This window comes from Lampris incognitus, chromosome 3 (genome assembly GCF_029633865.1).
Source record: "Lampris incognitus isolate fLamInc1 chromosome 3, fLamInc1.hap2, whole genome shotgun sequence".
Taxonomy (NCBI): domain Eukaryota; kingdom Metazoa; phylum Chordata; class Actinopteri; order Lampriformes; family Lampridae; genus Lampris; species Lampris incognitus.
The window spans coordinates 95,582,283-95,607,065 of NC_079213.1; the positions used below are offsets into that span (position 1 = coordinate 95,582,283).

At 42.4% G+C, this 24,783-nt stretch overlaps 3 protein-coding genes across 6 annotated transcripts; 1 reads left to right on the forward strand and 2 right to left on the reverse strand.

Annotated features, from left to right (window-relative positions):
* Positions 1-1,065: 1,065 nt before the first annotated feature.
* si:ch211-212d10.1 (granzyme B(G,H)) lies at positions 1,066-4,458 on the forward strand. The gene is made up of 5 exons (XM_056277600.1): positions 1,066-1,159; positions 1,392-1,551; positions 2,457-2,592; positions 3,171-3,398; positions 3,505-4,458. The coding sequence occupies exons 1-5, from the start codon at positions 1,105-1,107 to the stop codon at positions 3,661-3,663; spliced, it is 738 nt and encodes a 245-aa protein (XP_056133575.1). The 5' UTR covers positions 1,066-1,104; the 3' UTR covers positions 3,664-4,458.
* Positions 4,459-5,140: 682 nt separating this feature from the next.
* Positions 5,141-10,092, reverse strand: LOC130109270 (cold-inducible RNA-binding protein-like). 3 transcript variants are annotated; one of them, XM_056276079.1, is made up of 7 exons: positions 9,980-10,092; positions 8,446-8,560; positions 8,235-8,341; positions 7,813-7,975; positions 7,599-7,689; positions 7,351-7,385; positions 5,141-6,051 (listed from the first exon to the last, which is right to left on the reverse strand). In XM_056276079.1, the coding sequence occupies exons 2-7, from the start codon at positions 8,546-8,548 to the stop codon at positions 6,032-6,034; spliced, it is 519 nt and encodes a 172-aa protein (XP_056132054.1). In that variant the 5' UTR covers positions 8,549-8,560; positions 9,980-10,092; the 3' UTR covers positions 5,141-6,031. The 3 variants fall into 3 exon arrangements, with proteins under 3 accessions (XP_056132054.1, XP_056132053.1, XP_056132052.1); XM_056276078.1 differs by lacking the exon at positions 9,980-10,092 and adding an exon at positions 9,147-9,167; XM_056276077.1 differs by lacking the exon at positions 9,980-10,092 and adding an exon at positions 9,102-9,167.
* LOC130109269 (cold-inducible RNA-binding protein B-like) lies at positions 10,045-24,196 on the reverse strand. 2 transcript variants are annotated; one of them, XR_008809989.1, is made up of 8 exons: positions 24,145-24,196; positions 23,398-23,508; positions 19,717-19,823; positions 15,630-15,750; positions 14,813-14,975; positions 13,919-13,980; positions 10,437-10,526; positions 10,045-10,090 (listed from the first exon to the last, which is right to left on the reverse strand). XR_008809989.1 is itself a non-coding variant. In XM_056276076.1 (7 exons), exons 2-7 carry the CDS (start codon positions 23,495-23,497, stop codon positions 13,436-13,438), a joined length of 567 nt encoding a protein of 188 aa, XP_056132051.1. In that variant the 5' UTR covers positions 23,498-23,508; positions 24,145-24,196; the 3' UTR covers positions 11,654-13,435. The 2 variants fall into 2 exon arrangements, 1 of the variants encoding a protein (XP_056132051.1); XM_056276076.1 differs by lacking the exons at positions 10,045-10,090; positions 10,437-10,526 and adding an exon at positions 11,654-13,449.
* Between the last annotated feature and the right edge of the window lie 587 nt (positions 24,197-24,783).

Consider the following 24,783-nt stretch of genomic DNA (forward strand, 5'->3'; position numbering starts at 1 on the left):
GTTTGAAACCAAAATAAATGGCAAGGTGGGCCAAATAGAGTCCTGTGTGTCCCCGCTCCTTCCTTGATCATGATGATGATGATGATGATGAGAGACTGAGGGCTCCCCACAACACCTGGGACCCCACCCAAAATAGAACACAACGCAGAGCTAATGATGAGAGTGACGGGCGTGCAGCAGGCTGACTAGCATAGAACAGCATAGGACTGCCCCCGTTACATAAGCAAAAAAAGAAAAAAGCACACTTAGCAAAAAACGGACCCTTTTAAGATCAATTCCATCCATCCATCCTCTCAACCGCTTATCCTGCTCTCAATGTCGCGGAGATGCTGGTGCCCATCCCAGCAGTAATTGGGCGGCAGGCGGGTAGGCACCCTGGATAGGCCGCCAGGCCACATCACGCAGGGACGACACACACACACCTAGGGACAATTTAGTATGGCCGTTTCACCTCACATACATGTCTTTGAACTGTGGGAGGAAACCGGAGCCGCGGATGAAACCCACACAGACAGTGGGAGAACATGAAAACTCCACACAGCGGACGACCCGGGACGACCCCCCCAAGTTGGACTACCCCGGGGCTCGAACTCGGGACCTTCTTGCTGTTAGGCGACTGCGCTAACCACTGCGCCACCGTATCAATTCCAATCAGAAATAATCTTTAGAAAAAAGGAAGGTTGCATGCCATTACAGACACTGCATGTGAAACATCGGTGCTCAGTCTGGTTTGAAACTTAAACCCAGGCTCCTTAATAATAATTATAATACAGTTTATTTGTATAGCACCGTTCATAGATAAAATGCAGTCCATTGTCGAATGTCAGGCTTACTTGGTAGTGTTAGAGATGCCCCACATCGTCCGAGAGGGATATGATGAAGGTAACATGAAGGTAAGAAAAGAGACAAACTGTTCTTACTCTTGGTGAAGGTACGAACAGAGACAAACTAGTCAAGCTGTCCCTCATTGGAAGAATGATGTTCAGAACCGTGTTTTGCATAACACATACAACTTCCTGTTTCCTGTTCTCACTCTTTAAAGCAGAGGATGAGAGCGATAGGTGTCAGAGAGCATTAATAGCTCAGTTAAACTCCAATCTCACCATGGACGTCCTAAAAAGCGTGGCACTCCTGATGCTTTCTCTGGCTCTTGGTGGAGGTAAGCTAAAATGTTAAAAGCTGTGCATGTATTAGTGTGAATGTCTGTTTTTGTATATTGCACTGTCAGGCAACAGTACACGGGCAATCACAGCCCACTTTTAGTATTTTGTCAGATGAGCACCACATATCGGGTGATTTTTATCAGGGTTTGAAGACACAAGTTGGTCACTTTGGTGATGCAGGTTAGATGTGCGCCTCTCCATAACGGCCCTCTATAATCTTTTCGCCAGTCCACTCAGGGAAGATCTATGGAGGCCACGAGGCTGTCGCTCATAGTCGGCCCTACATGGTGATTTTGGAGCGGTTGTGTCCGGAATCGAACAAGGCGTTCTGCGATGGATTTTTGCTGAATGAGGACTTCGTGTTGACTGCTGCCCACTGCGAAGCCAGGTCTGTTCAACGTTTACCCATTTGATGACAAACACAATGTCGAGAGTTCAGGGTCACATGAGAAGATGTGGCAACAGGGCGTCCGGGTAGCGTGGCGGTATATTCCGTTGCCAACCAACAGGACCGCCGGTTCAAATCCCTGTGTTACCTCCGGCTTGGTCGGGCGTCTCTACAGACACAATTGGCCGTGTCTGCGGGTGGGAAGCCGGATGTGGGTATGTGTCCTGGTCAATGCACTAGCGCCTCCTATGGTCGGTCGGTCGGGGTGGGGGTAGCGTGATCCTCCCACGCGCTACGTCCCCCTGGTCAAACTCCTCACTGTCAGGTGAAAAGAAGCGGCTGGCGACTCCACGTGTATTGGAGGAGACTTGTGGTAGTCTGCAGCTCTCCCAGGATCGGCAGAGGGGGTGGAGCTCGAAAGAGTGGGGTAATTGGCCGGATACAAGTGGGGAGAAAAAAAAAAGATGTGGCACCGGACCGCCCCCCCCATTCAGAGGGCCTCACTTAGTACAATTTCACCCCCCCCTCTATCTGGGGCCCTCCTTGCCAACTTGCACAACAACAGGTTCGAAACAAATGACAACAAAATCTCTTGATCGTGAATGCCAAATGTTCCCGGTTATGCATAATTGGTAAAAAGCAACATTATATTTTGTTTTTTCTGCAGAACTACTGGAATAAGATTAGCATGAACAAACATGGTTGTAGACACAAAGTACTGACTTCAAAGAATGCCACGGCCATTTCAATTGGCTTGAACAGAACATTTAAGTATAAACATCGTCGCGTGGGCAAAGTTCGTCAATGCAATCTCATTTAAGTGTAAATTGTCTCGATCATTATCTGCTGTGTTGCCGTGACGCCGATTTTTCACCCGTTTTACAGTGAAAGTTTTGTCTTTTCAGCTCATATAATGTCTTATTCGGGGTCCACAATTACTACAATAGAGCCGAGCAGAACATCACTGTGACTCAATCCTTCCCGCATTATAACTACAGCATGAGTCCGTACACACTGTCACATGACATAATGCTGCTCAAGGTAAAACAAACAAACAAGCTATGGCACACACACACACACACACACATATATATATATATATATGGTCCTGTTTAATCCATCTGAATTATTAACGCTGTAGAATCATTGAGACTGTTACATAACCGCATGGCCAGTGATTCATGAATGAATATCTGAAATAATCGCCTCTGTGCATAACTGTAGTCCACTGACTTCCGGTTTCTACTGCAGCGGTCATACCAGTTTCCTGTTTATTGGCCGTGGCATACTTTTCGCCATGCCTGCAAGATTTACCATGGATAAATGTCAACGACATGCACAGACTTTCACCTGCACAGCAAACGGGGGGGGGGGGGGGTTCAAGTTGTACATATCAAGTTACGTCCACAATTATGAAGATGAGTATCCTTTTCCTCATAATTGTGGACGTAACTTGATGAGGATGAGCGTCCTCATCCTCATAATTGTGGAAGTCAGTGGACCACAGTTATGCACAGAGTGAGTACTGGAAGGATGCGACTCAATGTTCCATTTCTTCTTTAAAAGCTGTTGTTTTCCTTTCTTTTCTTTTTTAAACATCTCTCCCTCTTGTTTCCAAGCTGAGCTCAAAAGTCAAACTGAGCAAGCACGTGAGACCCATCGACCTCGCGGGCGAAGATGAACGCGCCCTGCCGGGTCGTTGCTTCGTCTCCGGCTGGGGAAACCCGAACAGAAACAGCACCTACATGTCCCCGAAGCTCATGGAGGTCAACGTGACCCTATCCGATTCACCATTATGCACCAAGGAGCATTTGTACTGCTGCGAAGGACAGAACGGACCTGCCAGAGTAAGTATACGCGCCAAATAATGAGTAAAACCGGGGATGCGCGTGGTGCCACTCGTTTGTGAGGGAGCGGAGCAGAAACACAGTGTGTGTGTGTGTGTCCTTGCAGGGAGACTCCGGCGGCCCGCTGGTCTGCGAGAACGGCCTGGCATATGGGGTGGTGTCCTACAGTACGATGCAACTAAATAACGAACCGCTCTACGCTTTCACCAAGATCCCCGACCACAAAAGATGGATCGACGAGACACTCAATTATGCGGGAAAATAACTCCCAAATCGCTTCATCGTATACTTGTGTTTTCATGCAGCACAGGAGTAGGCGGTGATATTGCAATGGACTTGGGACCTGTGGCCTAATCTGAAACGTAATGACATCTTCAAATGGGACCGTCAGCAAATAAGAATCGAATATTTTATACATTTCACACTTAATTTTTTTTTTGTAAATGCATAACCATGGCTTACATATGGGTATACTTTTTAACAGCTTCAATTGTAAAGGATAACGAGTTTTCATGTTTATATATCAGTAAGTGGCCAGGTCCCTTATGAGAATCATAACTTTTTGATCACCACGTTACCATGTAGTTGCAAATAAAACAGTTCAAACCCTGTTGCGTGTTGAGATGACCAGAGAAAATGAAATGTAGCCTATACACATTTGATACTGCTTTCTATGCTATTTTGACTTAGGCTGTCCTGCTCTGTGGATGTACACTTAGATCTGATCATATGTACTCCATGTTGTTCCTCACTAGGGTTGCCAACTCCTTGAAAAGGAAATAAGGAACAGGAGACAGGGACGGGGGTTGGATGGACGGGGCGACGCGGGCATAACAAATATGTGCCTTACACTATACACACACACACAATATTTCATGTATAATAAGGAATGAGTCACGGTTGGCAACCCTATTCACATGCTTTGAAACGTAACCTCTCCCGATGCTAATAAACTCATAGTGCTTTTGCATGGATTAAAGCAATTATTAGAGCAACACTGCCATCTTGTGACGAACATGCATACAAAACAAAACCTTGAATTAAAAAAAAGTTTTTTCCACCGTGATTTTGAGAGCTTTGGGGTTCTTGAGCATTGCCATGTCTGGTCACTGGCTGACAGATCCTGCAGCTCATTAACAAATAACTTTCAATGCCTAAAACCCCACGGGTAAACCATCTTCAGCTCAAAACTGGTGCCATTGCAGCTCATCGGTTTTAAAATTACAGGGGGGGTTGGGCATTATCCAGGAAGGGCCAACCTTCACCCACACTGGCCCTTTCTGGATAAGATTCCCACCCCCTCGTTTTAAAAGCAAAACCTCACAGGACAACAGCGGGTATGGGAATTCAACCTGTAGAATTTCACTTACGTGGTGGGACCTTATGACAGGGGTATGTCACCTCACACCTGCTACTCTGCACTGCTGCATCAACTGACTTGCACAGAACAAGGTGCTCATACGATTCCTTATAACGTTTATTTTCCTTAAAACCGAAGCCAAAATCTTAAAAAAATTGTTTTTGATATAACCTGTCGCGGTCCCATTACAGTAGACCAAGTATAATTTTTAACTTTTTGAATAAACATGCCCTTGTACACATGAAAGGGGGGGGGGGTGTACTGGACTCTACAGCCAGCCACTTGTCAACTAAATACTCAAGAGCTGGGTTGTATTCTGGTTGAAACGTCTCTAAAATTTGGGCATCGGCAAGTTTACTGGTGAACAAGATGATCATCAAAATCACATTTTTCGATAAATTTTATTTAAGCTTTTATTTCAAAAAATACAAATGTCAAATTAAAGCATGCTTTAAAAAAATTCAACGCAAAAAAAAAAAAATCAGCACGATGCCATGATTAACAACATACTGTAAAACAAACCTGTTTTCTGAATACTGAGGAAAAACGTGACAGACCTGGCCTGCTTCACCTTTCAGTGCTTGAAGCTGAAGCTCGAGTAGCACCTGACTTCAAATCAAATAAGTGCCAGTTCAATTTCCAATTGAGCCAACAACAAAAACTCCAGTATCCAACAGCTTCATGCAAAGATTTTAGACTTAAAATAGTCTCAATCAATATTTCTGTGATACTTGAAAATGAAAGCAGAATACTTACAATATGAAACAAGTCTACAAACGGTTTAATCGCTCTTAGTTCTCTTAAAAAGAATGATAACAAGGACAATAATGATTTCTGTTCTTTAGTCCTACCATTATAGAGCACAGCAGCATCAAACCACGACCACTGTCCAGTTGAGGTACATTCTGCCACTCACATTCATCTTTATTAATGGGTATATAAAGCTAAATGTGAGAAATGGCGGCACTAAATGTCAATCTTAATTTGTTCCCTTCATACCAATTACAAAAATCACAAAGCTGGATGGAAAACAAGTTAAATAAAAAACAAAACTTGGAAAAGGACCAGTTGGGACGGAACGGCTTAGAATGCAAGCCAGCCCTCTCCTGAACTTAACCAGGACTGCTCTTATCTACAGAATTAGTTTCAGTTTCTCTTAATCTGTGCAGCTGGTTCTGTGCTAGAATTCAAGTCTAGCTAGCTCCGCTGTCATCCGAATGGGGCTGCAGATGACAAAGTTGTTGCCTGGATGACAGAGCTCCCAAATGCCAGCCTACCACCCACTGTCGTCACCTAAAAGGAAGCAGGGGGAAAAAAGTTAATAGGATTTCGCAGAAAAAGTACACTTCTCGAGGAGGCCCTACTATTACACCGTTCCTAGTTTTTTTCTGATTGTGTGACCCGGATAGCTCCATAGCAAACTGAACGAGTCCAAGATGCAAAAACTTTCTTCTGGAAAAATCTTTTGAGACCTAGTCAGAGATGCAAAAAGTAGCTTCTTAAAGCGCCGACATTTGAAAGTAAAAATGACTGCAAGGCTTAACCTGACCATCTTACAATTACATAAGTGTTTTTGTAATGAAATAAACTGAATTTGTTTTGCCATCATGGGTAAACTAGCAACAATATCTTAAGATTACAGTTAATTACATGGTGTTTTCTTTGTGTGCCCACATTATCCTGCAATAATTAGTGATGACAGTCAGATGAAAAGAATTTGGGGATAACACAGGACATGGTGCCAAGTGACAACTTTGAAGTCCTGAAAAAAGCCTACGTCCATGTTGTAGCACAAAAGTTAATTTTGTGATTTGAATGATTTATGATCAATATTTTAGTTTTATTGAAGACCTGGTATGAATATCCCAGGTTGTTTGACATACAACCATTATTATTTATGTTGACATTACTACAGAAACATCCAAATCTACCAGCAGCCTTCATTCCAGGCTTAGAAAACAATGTTCTAATTCTGTGATATTTTCCAGGTATTCCATGACCTGGGAGCAACCTTGGAGAAAGCTCAGCATGAAGTTTTTTCAGACTGAATTCAGCCTACCTTAGAACCCACTCTGCAGTTGAATTCTAAACTGGACCATCAACATATTGTTCCTTCCAACTTATCAACTAGAGGAGGCCTCAATGGACACCAATGAGAACAGCGCCACCCCCTGTTCAAAGAGGAGAAAGCCCTTTGATTAATAAGGAGGTATCAGGCTCTACACCCAGGTGGAGGGTGAAGGAGGGAGGTCCGACAGGATCCAGTATGGAAACAAGTCCAGCAAAGCCTGGCTTAACGTGGAAGCTCCTTTAACGCCGATACTGCTGTTGGAATCTCTGTGTCTTTATGTTGACAATAGTTGGGAGATTTTTTTTTTCCAAAGCCAGGTAATACACCAGGGCTCAAGACAATGAACTGGGGCAAGCAGGCCTGGAGATGAGGCCACTCCAGTTGACATAATTCAAGGGCCTGTCTGTGGGCTGAACTCAATCAGCAACCAACAGGATACGGCTTGTGGCTGACAAGGCTAACGGTGTTAACACCAAGCTATGAAACCTCACCATGACTATCATGGCTGTTTCTGTACAAACCTCCTGAACGGTCTCCATAACCTCCTCCTTGGCCCCTGTAAAAACAAACAGGATGGAAAGATGTTATGAAGCAATTAGAATCAAGTGCATGTAAAATTCATTCATACCCTAAGGCAACTAATTCTTTGGAAAAACAATTTAACAACTTCAGGCAGCTACACAGCTTTTTAAAATACACTGAAGACATCTATGATAGCTTGGTCTAAAGTTACTCCAATCTGGCTTGGAGTTTGAGATTATTTATTCACCTGTCTCTGCTGTAGTAGCCTCTGTCCTGGTAGCCACCTCCACTTCTGTTGTCATACCTTCCTCCACTACCATAGCTCCTGTCACCACCACCTGATATCAAAACATTCCTGGTGAGAATGCAATTCTAGATACAGCACAATTTCAAGACTTATGTGCTTTTATTTTATAAAGCTTTTTTTTAAAAATTTTTTAGCAAAGGAATAAAAAACTCACCTTGCGAGAAGCCACGTCCACCCCTTCCACCACCACCTCGGCCCCTGCCTCCAAAGTATCCTCCTCCACCCCCCATTCCACCAAATCCACCTCGGTAACCACCGCCACCACGGCCACCTGACTTGCCTGCCTGGTCCACACGGATCTGCCTGCCATCCAAAGTCTGAGGGGGGGGGGGGGTTTAAATAAATAACACCAAGAAAAATGCAGGGGAGACATTAAAAATCACTGTTTTAAGAATAAGGGATTAATTCTTTTGTTTTCAAGGACATATTAACATGTAATGTAGCATAGTTCTTCAGGATACTCGGGACTTAGCTAGGGGGGACAAATGTTTTATTGAAAATATATGGTAATGTAATATCAAGCAAAGGCAAGGTATAATATTAAGTAAAGGCCAAGAACTCAAACCCATATTTTACCTTGCCATTCATAGCAGTCATGGCATCCTTGGCATCATCTGGATTTTCAAAAGTTACAAAACCAAAACCTCTGGACCTCTGGGTCTCCCGGTCTTTGATGACAACGACTAAAAAAAAAAAAAGTTAAAGTGAGCATGTGTACATTCATCTCAACTGTAACCTACGACTAAGGGTTATTTTTTAATTTGTAAGGTGGTTACATTGAACTTGCCTTCAGATATTTGGCCATATTTTGAAAAAACATCTTCCAGCGACTGTTCAGTGGTGTCAAAACTGAGCCCACCAACAAATAGTTTCCCCTCGTCAGAAGACATAATTCGCTTCACCTATTGGAAAGAAAAAGAAAGCGTAACAAACGTTAAGCATATAACCCAGTAAATGGTAGCAGTTAGTGACGATATAGAACTACGATCAGCAGTAAATAGCAAAGTAGATCGGGCTTCTAGCATCTCAACACACAAGGCCCCAGAATCCTATCCTTTGTTCCCCCACTGCCTATTCAGATAGCGGTAAATGGTCGTCAAATTAAACAATAATCAACTCGGGCAACATCGCAACATTTCTATATTCAATCCTGGTCTCTTAGTTGACTAAACTAATCAATTCTGACTTTTAAGCTAACCAACGTGGGAGGTTAAAAATGGAGCCAATAGCCAACAAGCGGCTAATGCTAGCTCTCGCCTCGGCCGACCACTTCCACCGGGACGCAGAAACGTAAGCCCCCGGCCTCCTTTTGGCTTTCGTGCAAGACGTTAAAAAACGCGTTTCATTCAATGGCTTCGGTTTAGGCAAAGCTCCCGACTACATTAAAATCTATTGAAGCGATGTTTCGGAGCAAATGTCTCGCACATGTCGTGTAAAACTCACAATCCCACCAGAAAATCTACTCGCCGAGACTGACCGACACGTTACCTCAGGCACGAGCGCAGGACAGGAAATGGGCGCGCGGAGACGCTCCGCCTACCGTGCCCAGCATTTATACGGGTCATCTGACTAGTCACCGGGCCTTTATTTTGGAGAGATGGGATATCGTCTGTGATATCCAATCAAGTTCAAATGTATGGCCCGAAATCACAAATCACAACAGTGCAATATGTACGACGCCATCTATCACTGGACTCTAAACCCGAAAGAACAAGAAAAACCTCAACAGGAAAAACAAAATATGGGAGCTCTCTTGTCGAAATCGCATTTGGTGCCTGAAAATACGTCAAATTTACCATACCCCCCTCCCCCCCAGGATTATGGTCACCAATGGCCCTCGCTACTCGCTATACACTGGCCGCTGAATTAAACCGAGGCGGTACTATCCCTTTCTCTACGTTTCTCGTACGCCGCGCTACCGGGGCGCATTTGGGTTTTTTGGTAGAGGATTGCCATGTGTTCATAACACGTCTGCATCGTTACCTTTTCTACTTTGCTCTAAAAGTGCAATAAATGTCTACAGGAGACGACCCCTAATATGCACACCTACATCAAGTTCATGATATTAGTTTGCTGCTTCCAGCGCTAAAATTATAGAGCTACTGAGACTTTATGGGCCAAAAATTAAACTTTTGGGTTTCGCATTGGATCCTTAGTTTTCGCTTGGCATATCTAGCTACGATTATTTTAATATAGGGAGGGTTGCCTCTTTTTGCTCAATAGCTGAACACAGTCTGTCTTATTAACCCCCTGTAGTATTTACCAGCAGTTTGGCTCGAAAATACGTTCAACCTGTCTGGCGTAAAGACACAGATCCATACCCAAGACAGACCACCGCTAGGTTGGTGTTCTCAACTGTATGTTCTTTTCGCGGGCCTTGAATGATCTTCAACATTTTCTCTTCCATTCTTCAGGCCAAGACATACAATTATCTGTAAGAGATATGTTATGATTGGTAAAACAATTGTCGAAAATATTCAGACACTCGTCTTCAGCATTGTATTCTGTACTTAGTATTCTGCACCAAGTTTTAATGACTGGATTAAAAAAGGAGAGCCCTGCTCAATCTCCGTTTGTATAACATCGATAGAAAATAAGTTTAGTGGTCATTATGCATACTCAATAATGCAGGTAAGAAAATCAAAGAAGCTTAGTGGTCAGTTTGCATCTTGAACACTGTTCTTCCAAATTAGCTTTCTCAGGGAAGGAATTCACATGTGGCTTTACTAAGCATTAGTTAACATTCTGGAATGAACTTAGTTGAGGACTGATGCATACCTTTGCCCAAGATGTAAAAGAATATCCAAGGGATCAAAGTAACCCAGCAGACCAAAGGTATGTCATCCTTGTCCAAGACTCGATTTTAACCTGGTTAAGCGAAAGAAAATAGTTTGTATTAGGTACACCAACCCAGGCGAGCAAAGTTGCACAAACAGGCATGCAGTTACTTTTTTTACAGTGTCGAGACAAAGTACAGAATGGTCAAGAGTTAGTTTTGAGAACAAAATCAAAACAAGCATCTGTTCCAAATAAGTAAAAAAAACAACAAACAAACAAACAAAAAAAAAACATTGAAACTACACGAAACTAAGTGCACCAAAGGAATATATTTGGCGCATAAACCAAAAATGTGGTATCAGTCTACATCTTATGAAGACAACTTTGAGATCACTAGTAACATGGTTTTATGAGTCACATGTATGTTGGGGGACGGTCAAAACTTGTAGAAACTATCAAGATTTTAGACAATGGGTATTTGAGCAAATTGAAGATAAATGTATTTTCAAAAGTTCTTTTGAGTTTCGAGAGGCTCCTGCTTCGCTTCATTTATGAGAACTGGCCCCAAAAGAGAGTTTGTCCTACTGGATGACTTTCATTTAACAAACTGAGCAGTAACAGCCAACGCATGGCAAAAAGTGACAGCGCTGATTTGGGCGAAGTGGCGAGAGGTAGATAGGAGATAAGATGGGACATCAAAATGAGAACTGTTTGAGGGATGCGAACAGGAGAGCAAAAATCATTACCTCACATTACCGGCCTATCTCCAATAATGAACTAGCCAAGAGAGCAGCTTTCACCAGAGACCAGAGGATTCACGTGTCGGTAGGCCCAACACTTCATTCTCCAAGGACTTTGTCGATTTCCATAACGATAGCAGCCACAACTCTTGGGTATAATGAAGCATTATGACAAAACCAGCAACAGCAGCACCAGCAGGACATTTCAGTATCTAGACTAATATTTAATCAGCCCACCCTTACTACCCAATCTACCCTTAGCAGACCAGTCATTTTGGAAGACCAATTTACAGCCCTTAAATAAGAACCCTAGGTACCCCTTTCTCCAGGAAATTATATCCAGACACTCTTACAAGGTCCCATATGTCACCTGAAGACTAGCTTTTCATTTTTGTTCCACTATATTCTTTAAAGATATATTCCGTCAAAGCCATATAATCTGGCTTTTTTCTTTTAGAAGCACAAGAAATCAGAACATTTTCATCTGACAGTTTAATAGGGCTCCATGAAGTCAGGGAAGAAAAAAAAAACAATCCAAACGCATTGATACATAAAACTGCACATTTGGTGGAAGTGACATTTTTCTTGAAGTGGTGGTCTTAAAAAAAATAAAATAAAATAAAATCAGTCCAAATGTTGTCAACTGCAGCAACGCACAATTGACACCCTCTGTGAGCATTTTTAAATAGTCCATTCTTATTTAAAGGGGCTAGAAAGCATTTTGTGAATAACACATGTTGCCATAAGTGGTTTCCTCTTTGCAGGTAATTCACTGGTTTTCCACTTCACTGGTGTCCTTTCCACTACAACATGATTTTGTTTCAACATGTATATCCTTTAATTCTGATGGACAAGTGTTATCAACTTTCTGAATTAATAACCATGGGCTCTGGCCAAAGATTCATCCAAAGTAATCTATAAATTCACTTTAAATCGACATTTTTGTTGGTCAACTGTATTGGCCAAAACTCAGCTAGTTGAAAGGAATTGTATGTTTCGCTGATTTGTTTTTTGTTCCATCAATAAATGTCAGCCAAAAATAGGACCCAACTGATTCCATTAGTCCAAGTTTCTAAACATAGGGCTCTGACTCTGGCTGGAGACAAATTAATTATCAAGACAATTGTAAATCGAGCTAGTTAGTCTGATGTGGCCAAAATCACACTGAAGGTAATATCGGTTAAATGAAGTGCATTTAGTTGCCAAGACATGTAATCCTAAATCACTTTCTGAATCAAGAATTCTCACAGTTGAAATAATAGTTGTGGATGATAATATCTGCCCACCACAGCTGGCTTAGTTTAAACAACTGCACAAGGCAATTATTAATCCGGAAATGCTAATTAATCAGTATTGGATGGTTTCAAAAAGTTCTGTATGAAAGTCTTCATTACAGCTTGACTTCAAATGACCGTTATCATCAGTATGTGACAATGGCCCAGCAACGTGAAGATACATTTAAGTGATAGCTTTTTAAGCATTTTCTAGCCCCTTTTCCAAGTCATTAATTTTTTCATATATTAGGCGTTTACACAAATTAAGTAATGTTGTGCACCATTTATTTTTACTAGAAATCTGTGCTCCTAGTAAGTATTCATTACTTGCTTAACCAAAGGAATTAAAGCTGAAGGGATATTGGCATAGACCTTGAGAGTATATCACAGCTTGTCAAGCTTCAAGAGCAAATTTAATTGAGTTCAAAGTTTTGAAAGGCCAAAATTTGTCTGGTACCAGTCTGGGTAAAAAGCAAAGTCTTAGAAAATCATGTGGTCATTGTTGCTTTGAATTGTAATTTACTGAATGTGATGTAGAAGCTATTATGCTGTGCTGAACAGCATCAGAGATCTCACCAAGTAATTCAGCTGAACAAGTTTCATCTCAAGTAAAAAGGTATCTCTAAATCAAATGGGTTTTGCAAACTTAGCCAAGGCGTATTCATATCTAAACCAGGTGGGAAACATGAAGCAAAAAAAAAAAAGAAGAAAAAAAAAAGTTAGGTATGTGGAGCATACAGACTGAAACCAATTCAAATCCCATAGTATTCTTAACTACTCCTGTGCAGAGGGTACAGACACTTCCAACACAAACAAGGAATTGCAGATACTATCAAATCTGTAGAATGAAGTACCACAGTAAGAAAAAACCCCCTCCAAAAAAGGTCTTCGAAGAACAGCTAAGAAAAAGAAAGAAAAGAAAAGAAAAGAAAAAGAACAGCCAGGAGTTGTGATGATCTTGCAATCAGGAAGTTTTTTTGCGTTTTTACTCGTGTGAGGCTGAGGACAAGAAGTAGGCACAGATGTAAAGACACTGAAGCAGCATTCAGATAATTTTTCCCACAAAGAACACTAAAGTTCATTGCCTAAAATGTTTTGCAATACAGCTATCAACTGGTCCTAACAGAAGTATGTAGAAGGAAAATATAAGTGTGCTCTGGACTTTATTTTTTTTTTGCTCTGGACTTTATAAAAAGGGGAAACTTGTTTTTGTTTCTTTTTTCATTAAATCAACAAGTTCTAGAAAAAAATCTGAATCAACTTCATGTTCTATTTGGGTGGCTGGGATTCTTTAAGTGGACATTGACTACTTTTAACATACTTATCTGAGAGAGCTTGGGTTTTTTTTTTTTTCCAGTGCCAGTCTTGGTGAGCCAGATGAGAGCTTTCCATATTTCTACATGGCTGCACTTCAATGGCGTTAAAACTTCACAACAGCCTGCTTGAGGTATATTACTCAGATACTCACCATAGCTGTCATAGCTGTCCCTGTATGTTCCTCCACTGCGCTGTCCATATCCTCCACGACTCCTGAAACCATGAAAACAATGCACAACACAAGAAGAGCTTTACTATGAGGGTATAAACATGTAAATCATGTCCTCTGAAAGAGCACAGTTGAAGTAAATGAATAACTGCCTGTTGTAACAGAAATTCAAGTGTCAAGCAATGTCTGGCATTTATGCTTTGGAAAAGGGCTGTCTCCTCAATAATAACCAAACAAATATCAAATGCGGCAACTTCTAAACAGTAGGTATTTGAAGGAAATTGCCAGGTAACCTTTCATAATGTCAAAAACATGTAATTTCTTCTGATCATGCTGCAAATTGCTGCTGCATGTGTAAAGTTGCTGAGCATTGACTTACAATTTGTCACAACACAAAAATGAGGTTGACTGGTGTCACTGGTCAAACATGAAACTAGCCCATTTATAGGTGTTAACCAAGTGAATAGTCACATCCATAACGATGCAAAATTTATTGATACCTCAATCATTTACGTCTACCACTAACCCACATGGAGGTCAAGATGGGGTTAGGGGTTTGTTTTTTTTTGTTGTTTTTTTATACCTTCATTAGATAGTGACAGTGGAGGCAGACAGGAAATGGGGAGAGAGAGGTAAGACATGCAACAAAGGTCGCCAGCTGCGACCATGTGGTATGCGCTCTAACCATTCAGCTACTGAGGTGCCCCAGGGGTTTAAGTTTTAAGCACCACTGGAGCTGGTAGGGATCCAATATCATATTTACAGGCTGTTGAGACGATCCCTCCCCTGCCACCCGAGCTTACGTCATTACTATCTACTTTGGATGATTAATTGATTGCTAAACTTCATCATCTCAATTTGTCTGTCTGTTCTTACCTGCTATCTCTGTATCCACCACTTGATGAGTATCCACCGCCACCACTCCTGTATCCCCCTCCATAGCTCCTCTCTTCGCTGCCTCCATAACTTCTGCTACCATAGCTTCTCTCCCCACCAAAGCTGCGGTCTCCATAACTCCTGTCATAAAATCCTCCGTTACCTAGCACAGTAGTGTAACATGTGCAGGCCAAAAGTGAGATGGGGATTGAGAGTTTGGGACATGAAAAAATTTGGGACATTTTGAAATTTGGGCGTTTTTTTTTACACCATCAATTAGAGTTGGGCGATATGTAAAAATTTTCCCACCGGCCACCATCAGCCCAACAATCAGCAATTGCAGATATATTCAAGGTCTTCATAAGTAGGTATTAGTAGAGTCAGGTGTATTAAATTAAGGTGGGAGGGAAAACCGGCAGGATGGTAGCTCTCCAGGAGCAGGATTGGTAATTATAATAATAATAACACTAATAATAATAATAATTACATTTATATAGTGCTTTTCTAGACACCCAAAGCGCTTCTCATTGAAGGGGGTAACATACTTCAACCACCATCAATGTAACCATGGATGTAGCCACTGGGAAAATGTAAAACCAAAGAATATGACTCCAAAAAAACATTACCTCCAGGCCATGCCAAAAACACTCAATAAAGGCCATTACAACATTTCAAAACTTTGAAGTGCTTCACTTTTGTGACGAAAGCAAGACACATGGAAGAAATGCATTACTGATGAGAAAGGGCATGGATTGAGCAAATGGGGAAAGAGCCACATGTTCATACCAGCCCTTACCACCCATATAACCTTGCCCACCTCTTCCTCTGCCCCCTCTGGTATATCCCCCACCACGGCTCCCAGAGAAACCACGGTAGCTGCTGGATCGTCCTCCAGGCTTTCCTGCCTCATCCACACGGATCTGTCTTCCATCGATAGACTGCAAGGACAAAGGAATCCAGAGAGGCACAGATGATACCAGTGTTATGGTTCATTAGATTGGTTTTCTAGGCAGTAAGTTATTGTCTTGGACCCAACTGGTTTGACATCACATATGGGTCTTTACATAAATTCCTATGATACTTTTATCTTTATTATTTTAAAATGCATGACCTCTCCTTGCTAAAGTTATATTTTGGCAACATAAGTGGGTTGGAGTTGGGTCGGATTTTTTTCTAGGAGCAAACATGGTTTGAAAGTTATATTAAGTTGGCCTCTGCAGTAAAACTCATCTCATGTAAAATTTAGAACGCTAAAAATGGCTTTTACGCACAGTTGAAACTTAAGGTATCAAGCTTTTACTTCCCCAACTAAAATATAACACATTATGCTGCTTTAAAAGTATATCCATCCATCCAATATCCAAACCGCTTATCCTGCTCTCAGGGTCACAGGGATGCTGGAGCCTATCCCAGCAGTGATTGGGCAGCAGGCGGGGGAGACTCCCTGGACAGGCCGCCAGTATATGCTAGATGCAATTGATGTTTATATAGCACAGTTTATACCAGCGGTCGGGAACCTATGGCTCGCGAGCCATATATGGCTCTTCCGGTGACGGCATATGGCTCCCAGACAATTTTGAGTTGAAAAAAAAATCAGTTTGGAACTGATTTTAAAATACTTGTGATATTTCTTAATAATACTGTGTCATTTTAAAGTAAACAGAAATTAGTTTTGAAGATAAATTTCACGGGTCACGGGTCACCCGTGGGTCGGGAACCAATGGCTCGCGAGCATGTCCGGGTCATTGTAAAGGTGAAGAAATCAATTTGATCAGATAGCCAACTAGTTTATCCGCTTCAACCCTTGTAAGGGAAAAGAGGGCGAAAAGAAAAAAAGACGGTGGTTACCGTGCATTCCAGGCTGCGTGCGCAGAGGAATCTGCATTTGTGGAGAGAGCAGGATCTGCCGTATGTCTCATATGCAATGATAACATTGCATCGATGAAACGGTCACATATAAAGCGGCACTTCGATACGCCATGCAGCACCAGAAGTCGCATTAAAAGTAAGACATATTTCATTTATTATACGTTAAAAATACTATATGGCTCTCAATGAAATATATTTAGAAATATTTGGCTTTTATGGCTCTCCCAGTCAAAAAGGTTCCTGACCCCTGGTTTATACTGAGTGCACGGCATCTATAGAACCTATATATATGGTGCACTCTTAGTACAAACATGTAGAATACAAAATTCCCGAATAGAAAGGCATTCCATCACCAGTCAAACATTACAAGTGTGCAAGTCTTATGTATTCAGTTTCAGAAAAAAATGGTTGTTCCAGGCTTGTACCACTTTAAGCCTAGATCTTAATTGTCACAACTCCTAAACTTGACTGGTTTGTTTTCGCCACCCATTTGTTAGTCTCTTTATTTACACCAGGCAGTAGCCTGGAGGGGATTATGCGTGTTGTCTGTCCGCAGTTAATCTCGCAAACTACTGGACCTATCAGCCTAAAATTGTTTTGTGCAGTTATGACTGTATGATAAAGAACCTCTCGTGGTTGATGATTAAAAACCTTAAAAAAATTTTTTTGTCTGGGCGTCTGGGTAGCATAGCAGTCTATTCCGTTGCCTACCAACACGGGGGATCAACGGTTCGAATCCCTGTGTTACCCCCGGCTTGGTCAGGCGCCCCTACAGACACAATTGTCCGTGTCTGCGGGTGGGAAGTCAGATGTGGGTATGTGTCCTGGTCGCTGCACTAGCACCTCCTCTGGTTGGTCGGGGTGCCTGTTCGAGGGGGGGGGGACTGGGGGGTGATCCTCCCACGCACTACGTACTCCTGGTGAAACTCCTCACTGTCAGGTGAAAAGAAGCAGCTGGCAACTCCACATGTATCAGAGGAAGCATGTGGTAGTCTGCAGCCCTCTCTGGCTCAGCAGAGGGGGTGGAGCAGCGACTGGGACGGCTTGGAAAATAGGGTAATTGGCTAAGTACAATTGGGGAGAAAGGGGGGGGCAAAAAAAAAAAAGTTCTCACTATCGCCACTCCCTCCTTTCATTCACTCTCTAGCTCAGTCGAGCAATGCTGCTCAATCTGAGTCAACAGTGCGCATACGCGACATCTATGTTTGAGTCAGTTCGGGCAATGATAGTGTCAAAACATAAACATTATGTATTCGGGTATGAGTCTTGAAAGTAAATGAGAAGTCGATCAAATTTCACAAGCCAGCAAATCATTCACTGCTGATCTCAGCACTGGATAGGTGGAGGAACACTGGATAAACCAAAAATAATTCGCCTTATTCACCTCGCTGCCACGCAGAAGTGCCGTAGTCCCAAATGTCAAAACTCTGCTATGAAAATAACATTTCAAGAGTAGGATTAGTCACAGCTGGAAATCATCTCAGTAGCTACAATAAAACATTTCCTATGGCTGAGCTATGTTTTTACTGTTTTATGAATCAAAGTCAATCAGCAGAGTAGCCATTTGCCTTGATTCATTTTATATCATGAAAACCGTGGCAATCAAACACGTGTGTACTTTTAATAAGGGCTTTGAAATTATGATAGCCTGATCTCTGTCATTTCATGTCAGACTTGGTCGCTTTTGTGTGAGGGTCCGCCTAGGAGGCTGCACATCCACAGATTGACAGGCAAAACATTAGGTAGATTTTTTTCCCTCCATATTTCCCGTTCAACCGACTTGGGCGCTACGCGAAAGTCGTATAATGGCAGGAAAAACACTGGTTTGTCTGTCCATGTGTGTGTGTATTTCCTTCTCCTGGTAGGCGAAAGGGATTGTCGGCTAAGTTCAAACACTGGAGAATAGGAGATGTGTATGCCTGGCGGAGATCCAAAGGAGTTGAATCAAGTGCGACTGGACTTGGTATATATCCGTAAAGACGTTTCGCCTCTCATCCAAGAAGCTTCCTCAGTTCGTGCCTTTCTGATTAGACCAAGCTAGTCCAGTCGCACTTGATTCAACTCCTTTGGATAACCATGACCTGGATGAATGAGAACATTCACAGACCGCCTGGCGGAGATCTGCACTCTACTGAGTGCGCTCCTCTAGTACTGGATAATGTTATGTCAGAATCTTCTAGTTTATTGCCGCCTTACCTCTCAGCAAACATACACACCTTACATGATGTGAAATTTTGGGTTCTAATGCCAACTTTGTATTCATATAATTATATAGGTGTAAGAAGCCAAAAAATGACAGCAAAACAGCTAAGTGAACTGCAAAAAAAACCAAAACCCTTTTGATTCTGTAGTCTGGTTATGTCTATGCATGCTCAATAACTCAGGGAAGGAAATCACAGATAGTTGAATTGGTACATCTGGACACAATGTTTGAGAGAAACATTTCATCACTCATCTAAGTGACCTCTTCAGACTCAACTGACTACAGGTATCCCCACCCTTACAAACAATACGGTGGCATAACAACCAAAAACAATGAACAGTTTCATCAACTTGCATATGAAACTGATTGTTGTTTTCGGTCGTTATGCCATTGTATTGTTTATAAAGGCGGGGATACCCGCAGTCTGTTGAGACTGAAGAGGTCACTTAGATGAGTGACGAAACATTTCTCTCAATAAACATTGTGTCCAGATGAACTGATTTAAATTTCTGTTTAGTCTGGTTGTGTTTATGCTAAATTTAAATGTGTATTTTAACGATTTGGAAAGGTCACAGGTCAGAATTTGAGCAGAATCGCCCTAAAATGCTAGACAGCAAGATTTTGGCATGAACTTGAGACATGCGATTCCCTCCTATAGAAACAGCGAGAAAGACTGAGTCTTAGCCAACTTGGTCTCAACTATGAGTAACATCTCATGTCGATTTTCAAAAATTATTTACACGCTGATCCTCGAGAATCTTCACTACACATACTACTCCATAACATTCAATGTACACTACAAACAAAAGAATGAACTTGAATAACCACTCACCTTTCCATTCATAGCAGCCATTGCATCTTTAGCATCTTGTGGGTTCTCAAATGTGACAAAGCCAAATCCCCTGGACTTCCTCGTCTCACGATCTCTTACAACGTCAACTAAAAAGACAACAAATGTCAACCAGTGTAAACAGTGTCATTTCAGAGGGTGCTGTGATTCAGTGTAGCTACAGAGCTTTCTAAAGGGACAATAGCCTGCACAATGGAACATAGATACCATTCAAACAAACGCCACGTGCATGGTGCTCAGTGTCTGCCAATCACACCCAGTTGAAAGTCACTCCTGAAAATGTATACTACAGTGTCTTGCAAAAGTATTTAATTCCCTTGACAGTCATCACTAATTTCTGGATTATAAAAGATACTCACACATCTGTTCCTGAACAATATTATTTTTAATAATAAAAATAATAATACGTTTTATTTGTGGGCGCCTTTCACAGCACTCAAGGACATCTTACAGAACAGTTAAAAAACAAAAAGCACTGTATCAGACAGCACATCTCATTTTTGTGAACCCATAAGCTCTAACAGCATGCTCGTTATGTTTTGCTGACTTTTTATCAATAAATTCAAAACTAAACTATAGTACTTGCATAAGTATTCAACCCCTTGTGCTCTGAAAGCTCCAACTTTACACAAATGACAAATTATTCCCAAAAGAAACTCAGGTTAACACAATTGGACATAATTAGTGTGCACCTTTTTTTCTTTTTATACAAGGACTGGATGGCTTGTAGCAACTGCCCCGGTACCCCATACTCCTGCAGTATCCCCCACAGAGTGCCCCGGGGTACACGGTGGCAAGGCTTACAACTGTGTACCCGGGGGCACTCTGTGGACAATACTGCAGGAGTATGGGGTACCGGGGCAGTTGGTACAAGCCATCTGGTCCTTGTATAACCAGAGTGAGAGCTGTGTCTGCATTCTCGGCACAAAGTAAAACACGTTTTCAGTGGGTATCGGACTCCACTAAGGTTATCCCTTGTCTCCCGATTCTGTTTGTGATATTCATGGACAGGATCTTAAGGCACGGCCAAGGTGAGAAGTGTGTCCATTTTGGGAACCTCAGAACTGCATACTGGATACAAGCAGCTGAAATTAGTTTCCTCCGTAGGGTGTCTGGGCTCAGCCTTAGAGATAGGGTGAGGAGCTCGGACATCTGAAGGGAGCTCGGAGTAGAGCTGCTGCTCCTTCATGTTGAAAGGAGCCAGTTGAGGTGGTTCGGGCATCTGATCAGGATGCCTCCTGGGTACCTTCCTTTGGAGGTTTTCCGGGCATGGGCAACTGGGAGGAGACCCCGGGGTAGACCCAGAACCAGCTGGAGGGACTACATGTCCAATCTGGCCTGGGAACGCCTTGGTATCCCTCAGCAAGAGCTGGAGGGTGTTACTGGGGAGAGGGATGTCTGGAGTGCCCTATTTAGCTTGCTACCACCGCGACCCTACCCCGGAGAAGCAGCTGAAGATGAACGAATAGTGTGCACCTGTAAGACATTAAAGTAACAGTCTCTTTTATGGATATATAAAGCACTCAGAATCAGAAACACTTTGTCATTTCATTTCATGCATTTGTGCACATGAAATGAAACATAATTTCCCCCACCCACAGCAGTGCAACACAAAAACAAAAACACATTCAAAAACTACAAGAACTACAAGAACACATATATCCAAACTAACACATATACCTAAACTAACAAAAAAAAAAAAAAAAAAATCACTGTCCAGGAGAACGAACACCAGCCAGGATGACTGTCGGAACTACCGGTCTGCATGGGCTAGCAGTTAGCTTAGCCTGTCCCACTTCCATGTCCTGTCAGACCGCCCTCGGTCTTTCCTCTTCTGACGCAGCTCCAGTCAGGGCTGTGAGTCCTTAGGCCCACAGGATGCAGCAGATCAAGCTCTCCCAGCCAATCCAACGCCAGCTCCCCCAGCCAGACACCTTCGACACATCTCCCCACACTCCACACGATGACACTACAAACATAGTCAAGGCTAGGCGAGGTCACCACCAGACCAACCTCGGTGTTATCGGAACTGCGGTCTGCATGGGATAGTGGTTAGCTTAGCATGCCCTGCTTCCGCGTCCTGTCAGACATCCCTCGGTGTTACCTTTTCAAGCACAACTCCTGGCAGGGCGGTGGTCACTGGGCCCACAGGACGCAGCAGACGAAGCTCTCCAGCCATCAAACAAAGACAAACTTAGACACAGACATGGACAAAGACATTGCATGGACAGTACAGGGCGAGGCCGTCGCAAACTTGAATTTGTGCCGCCATCTTCCCACACCGGAAGTGGAAGTTTAAGCAAAATGGAAGTGGAAGAACTCTATGTAAAGTTCATTGGCCAGGTGTGAACTCCATCAGAAAATGAAGATAAAGGAGCATAATACTGAAGTAAGAGACTAAGTGATTAAAATGCAAAAGGCAGGAAAGGGATACAAGACAATATCCAAGTGTTTGGATGTCTCTCAGAACACTGTTGGATCCACTGTCAGAAAGTGGAAGCTGTATCACACCACCCAGACGATTTGTAGGACAGGCTGTCCTAGCCGTCCAAGCACGTGTCCAAGCAAGACGTGGGCTGGTGAGGAAAGCCACAGATGATCCTGCAATCACTTTGAAGGAGCTCCAGAGGTCAGTGGCTGAAACTGGAGTAAATGTGCATGAGTCAACCATATCGCGGGCTCTCCATAAATCTGGCCTGTATGGGAAGGTGGTAAAAAAGAAGCCGTTGCTCAAAACTATGCATATAAAAGTACTTGGAGTTTGCTACCAAGCATGAGAGAGACCAGTTAGGATGTGGGTAACAGTTTTGTATTCAAAAGAGACGAAAGTTGAGCTTTTTGGCCAAAACTCCAAATGTCGTGTGGCACAAACCTAACACTGCTCTTGCCATAAAACACGCCTTCCTTACAGTGAAGCATGGCAGTGGCAGCATAATGCTATGGGGTTGCTTTTCATCTGCACGTACTGGGAACCTTGTTTAAATTGAGGTTAAAATAGATGGCGCTAAATACAGGGAAATATTGGAAAGAAAACCTGTTGCGGTCTGCCATAAAACTGAAGCTTGGGAGAAGGTTCACCTTCCAGCAAGCCAATGATCCTAAACACAAGACTAAAGCAACAATGGCATGGCTCAGCAACAAAGGTGAATGATTTGGAGAGGCTAAGTCAAAGTCCGGACCTCAACCCCTACGAAAAAATCTGTGGCGCAGACTGAAAATCACAGTCCAGAGGCGTCATCCCACCAACCTGCAAGACCTGTACAAGTTCTGCCAAGAATGGGCAAAAACAGACTACAAAGCTTGTACATACTTGCCCCAAGAGAATCATGGCCGTTACTGCATCAAAAGGGTACTCTATAAAGTATTAATATGTGAGGGTTGAATACTTATGCAAGCACTATATTTTAGTTTTTAATTTATTAACAAAAAATCCGCGAAACATAACTTATTTTGGCTCTGGGAACTTACGGGTTCACAAAAATAATATGTTCAGCAACAGGTGTGTGAGTATCTTTTATAATCCAGAAATTAGCAATGACAGTCAAGGGGATTGAATACTTTTGCAAGGCTCTGTATAAACTAATTCGGAAATATGGGAACACTGGAAAATAACCCCCCCCCCCCAACATCTACAGAGGCAAACTGAGCGGTTGAACAGCGTACCTTTAGCGATATTTCCATACTTTGAAAATGATTCTTCAAGTGAAATTTCGTCTGTATCGAAACACAGTCCACCGACAAACAGTTTTCCTTCGTCGGACATTGTGGGTGATGCTTTGAAGACAAAAATGACAGTTAAAACAGAAGGCGTCCCTTATACCTGTCCGTGTTGTGTTTCGTTCAAACTGGAAAGTTCAGTGAACTTCCAATATGAAGATGCACACCACTGAGAGTCTGACTTTAATGCCACGATTTGAGACAAGCGACACGCTTATGTCATTTCGACAGATCGTATCTGTAGCTTCTAACGAGTTTAAACTGTGTGTTAGGTCTCACTTGACCCCTGTCATACTTTTAAAAAAAATTCAAACACCACGCCTTGTTTCAACAAGAATTACCTGAGCTGTGTTCCGTCCTGTTAACGCTGGCTCTAACTTAAGCAAACATACCCAGATGTTACTTAATTAACCTAACGTAAGAGGCCCATTGTATTTTATTTGGTTATGCGCTGTTAGCTATGTATTTTCAAATGTCTTGCGATAAAAAAAGGAAGAACAAAACATCAGCTATGTCGTAACAAAACCAAACCCAGTACCAATGTTACTCGGACATGCACTAGCTAACTTGGCGCAATTAGCTTGTGAGTAGTTTAATAACACGACGTAAAATTGCTCTAACCTTCTCCAGTAGTAGGTAAACAAGTTAATAAATGTATTTTGAAGCAGGACGGCAAGTTTGTTATTTACTTACCTTGTGGTTTCACGTCGCCCAAAATAACACTTGCTAGAGGAACGTGGCTAAAATGGCCTCTGTTAAAGAACGAAAACCTCTGTTGACTTCCTGACTGAGAACGGAAGAGAGGGTGAACAAAAACACGCTGTTCTTCTTTTTGCCACTTGGTGGCAGCATCGCAGCTTCAATTACCTGGCCCTGCAATCGTTCTCTGTCAGGCGTTTCAAATGCAGAAGTGCAATCCCGATTACGTGCATGATGTAAATCAAGTGAAAAGAGAAATAAAGAGTACCTTTAGACATATTACAAAGAAAACTGGAGTTAAATCCTAGACCTCCTCGCCAACAACGCACAATAAGAGGCTGGATGAGGTTATTTGGAATAGTGATCATGTTGCCTAGAGTTCTTGTAGAAAATTAATATCAGCAGGCCGTGGCAACAGTTGATGTAAAAATAGCCATAGATAGTGCTGCAGTAAGCAGTCTGACTCCTGTGCTACCCTTTTCTACCTCAGCACCTCCTACGCACAACACACCTCTTGGCTTCCTGTACAAACCACAGTTTTCCACTCTGGTAGGTAGTTAATAAATTTAAATCACCAAGTGCATGCAGCAAAATTACCTCTTTAGACATTTAAGTAAAAATACTGAGAAACCT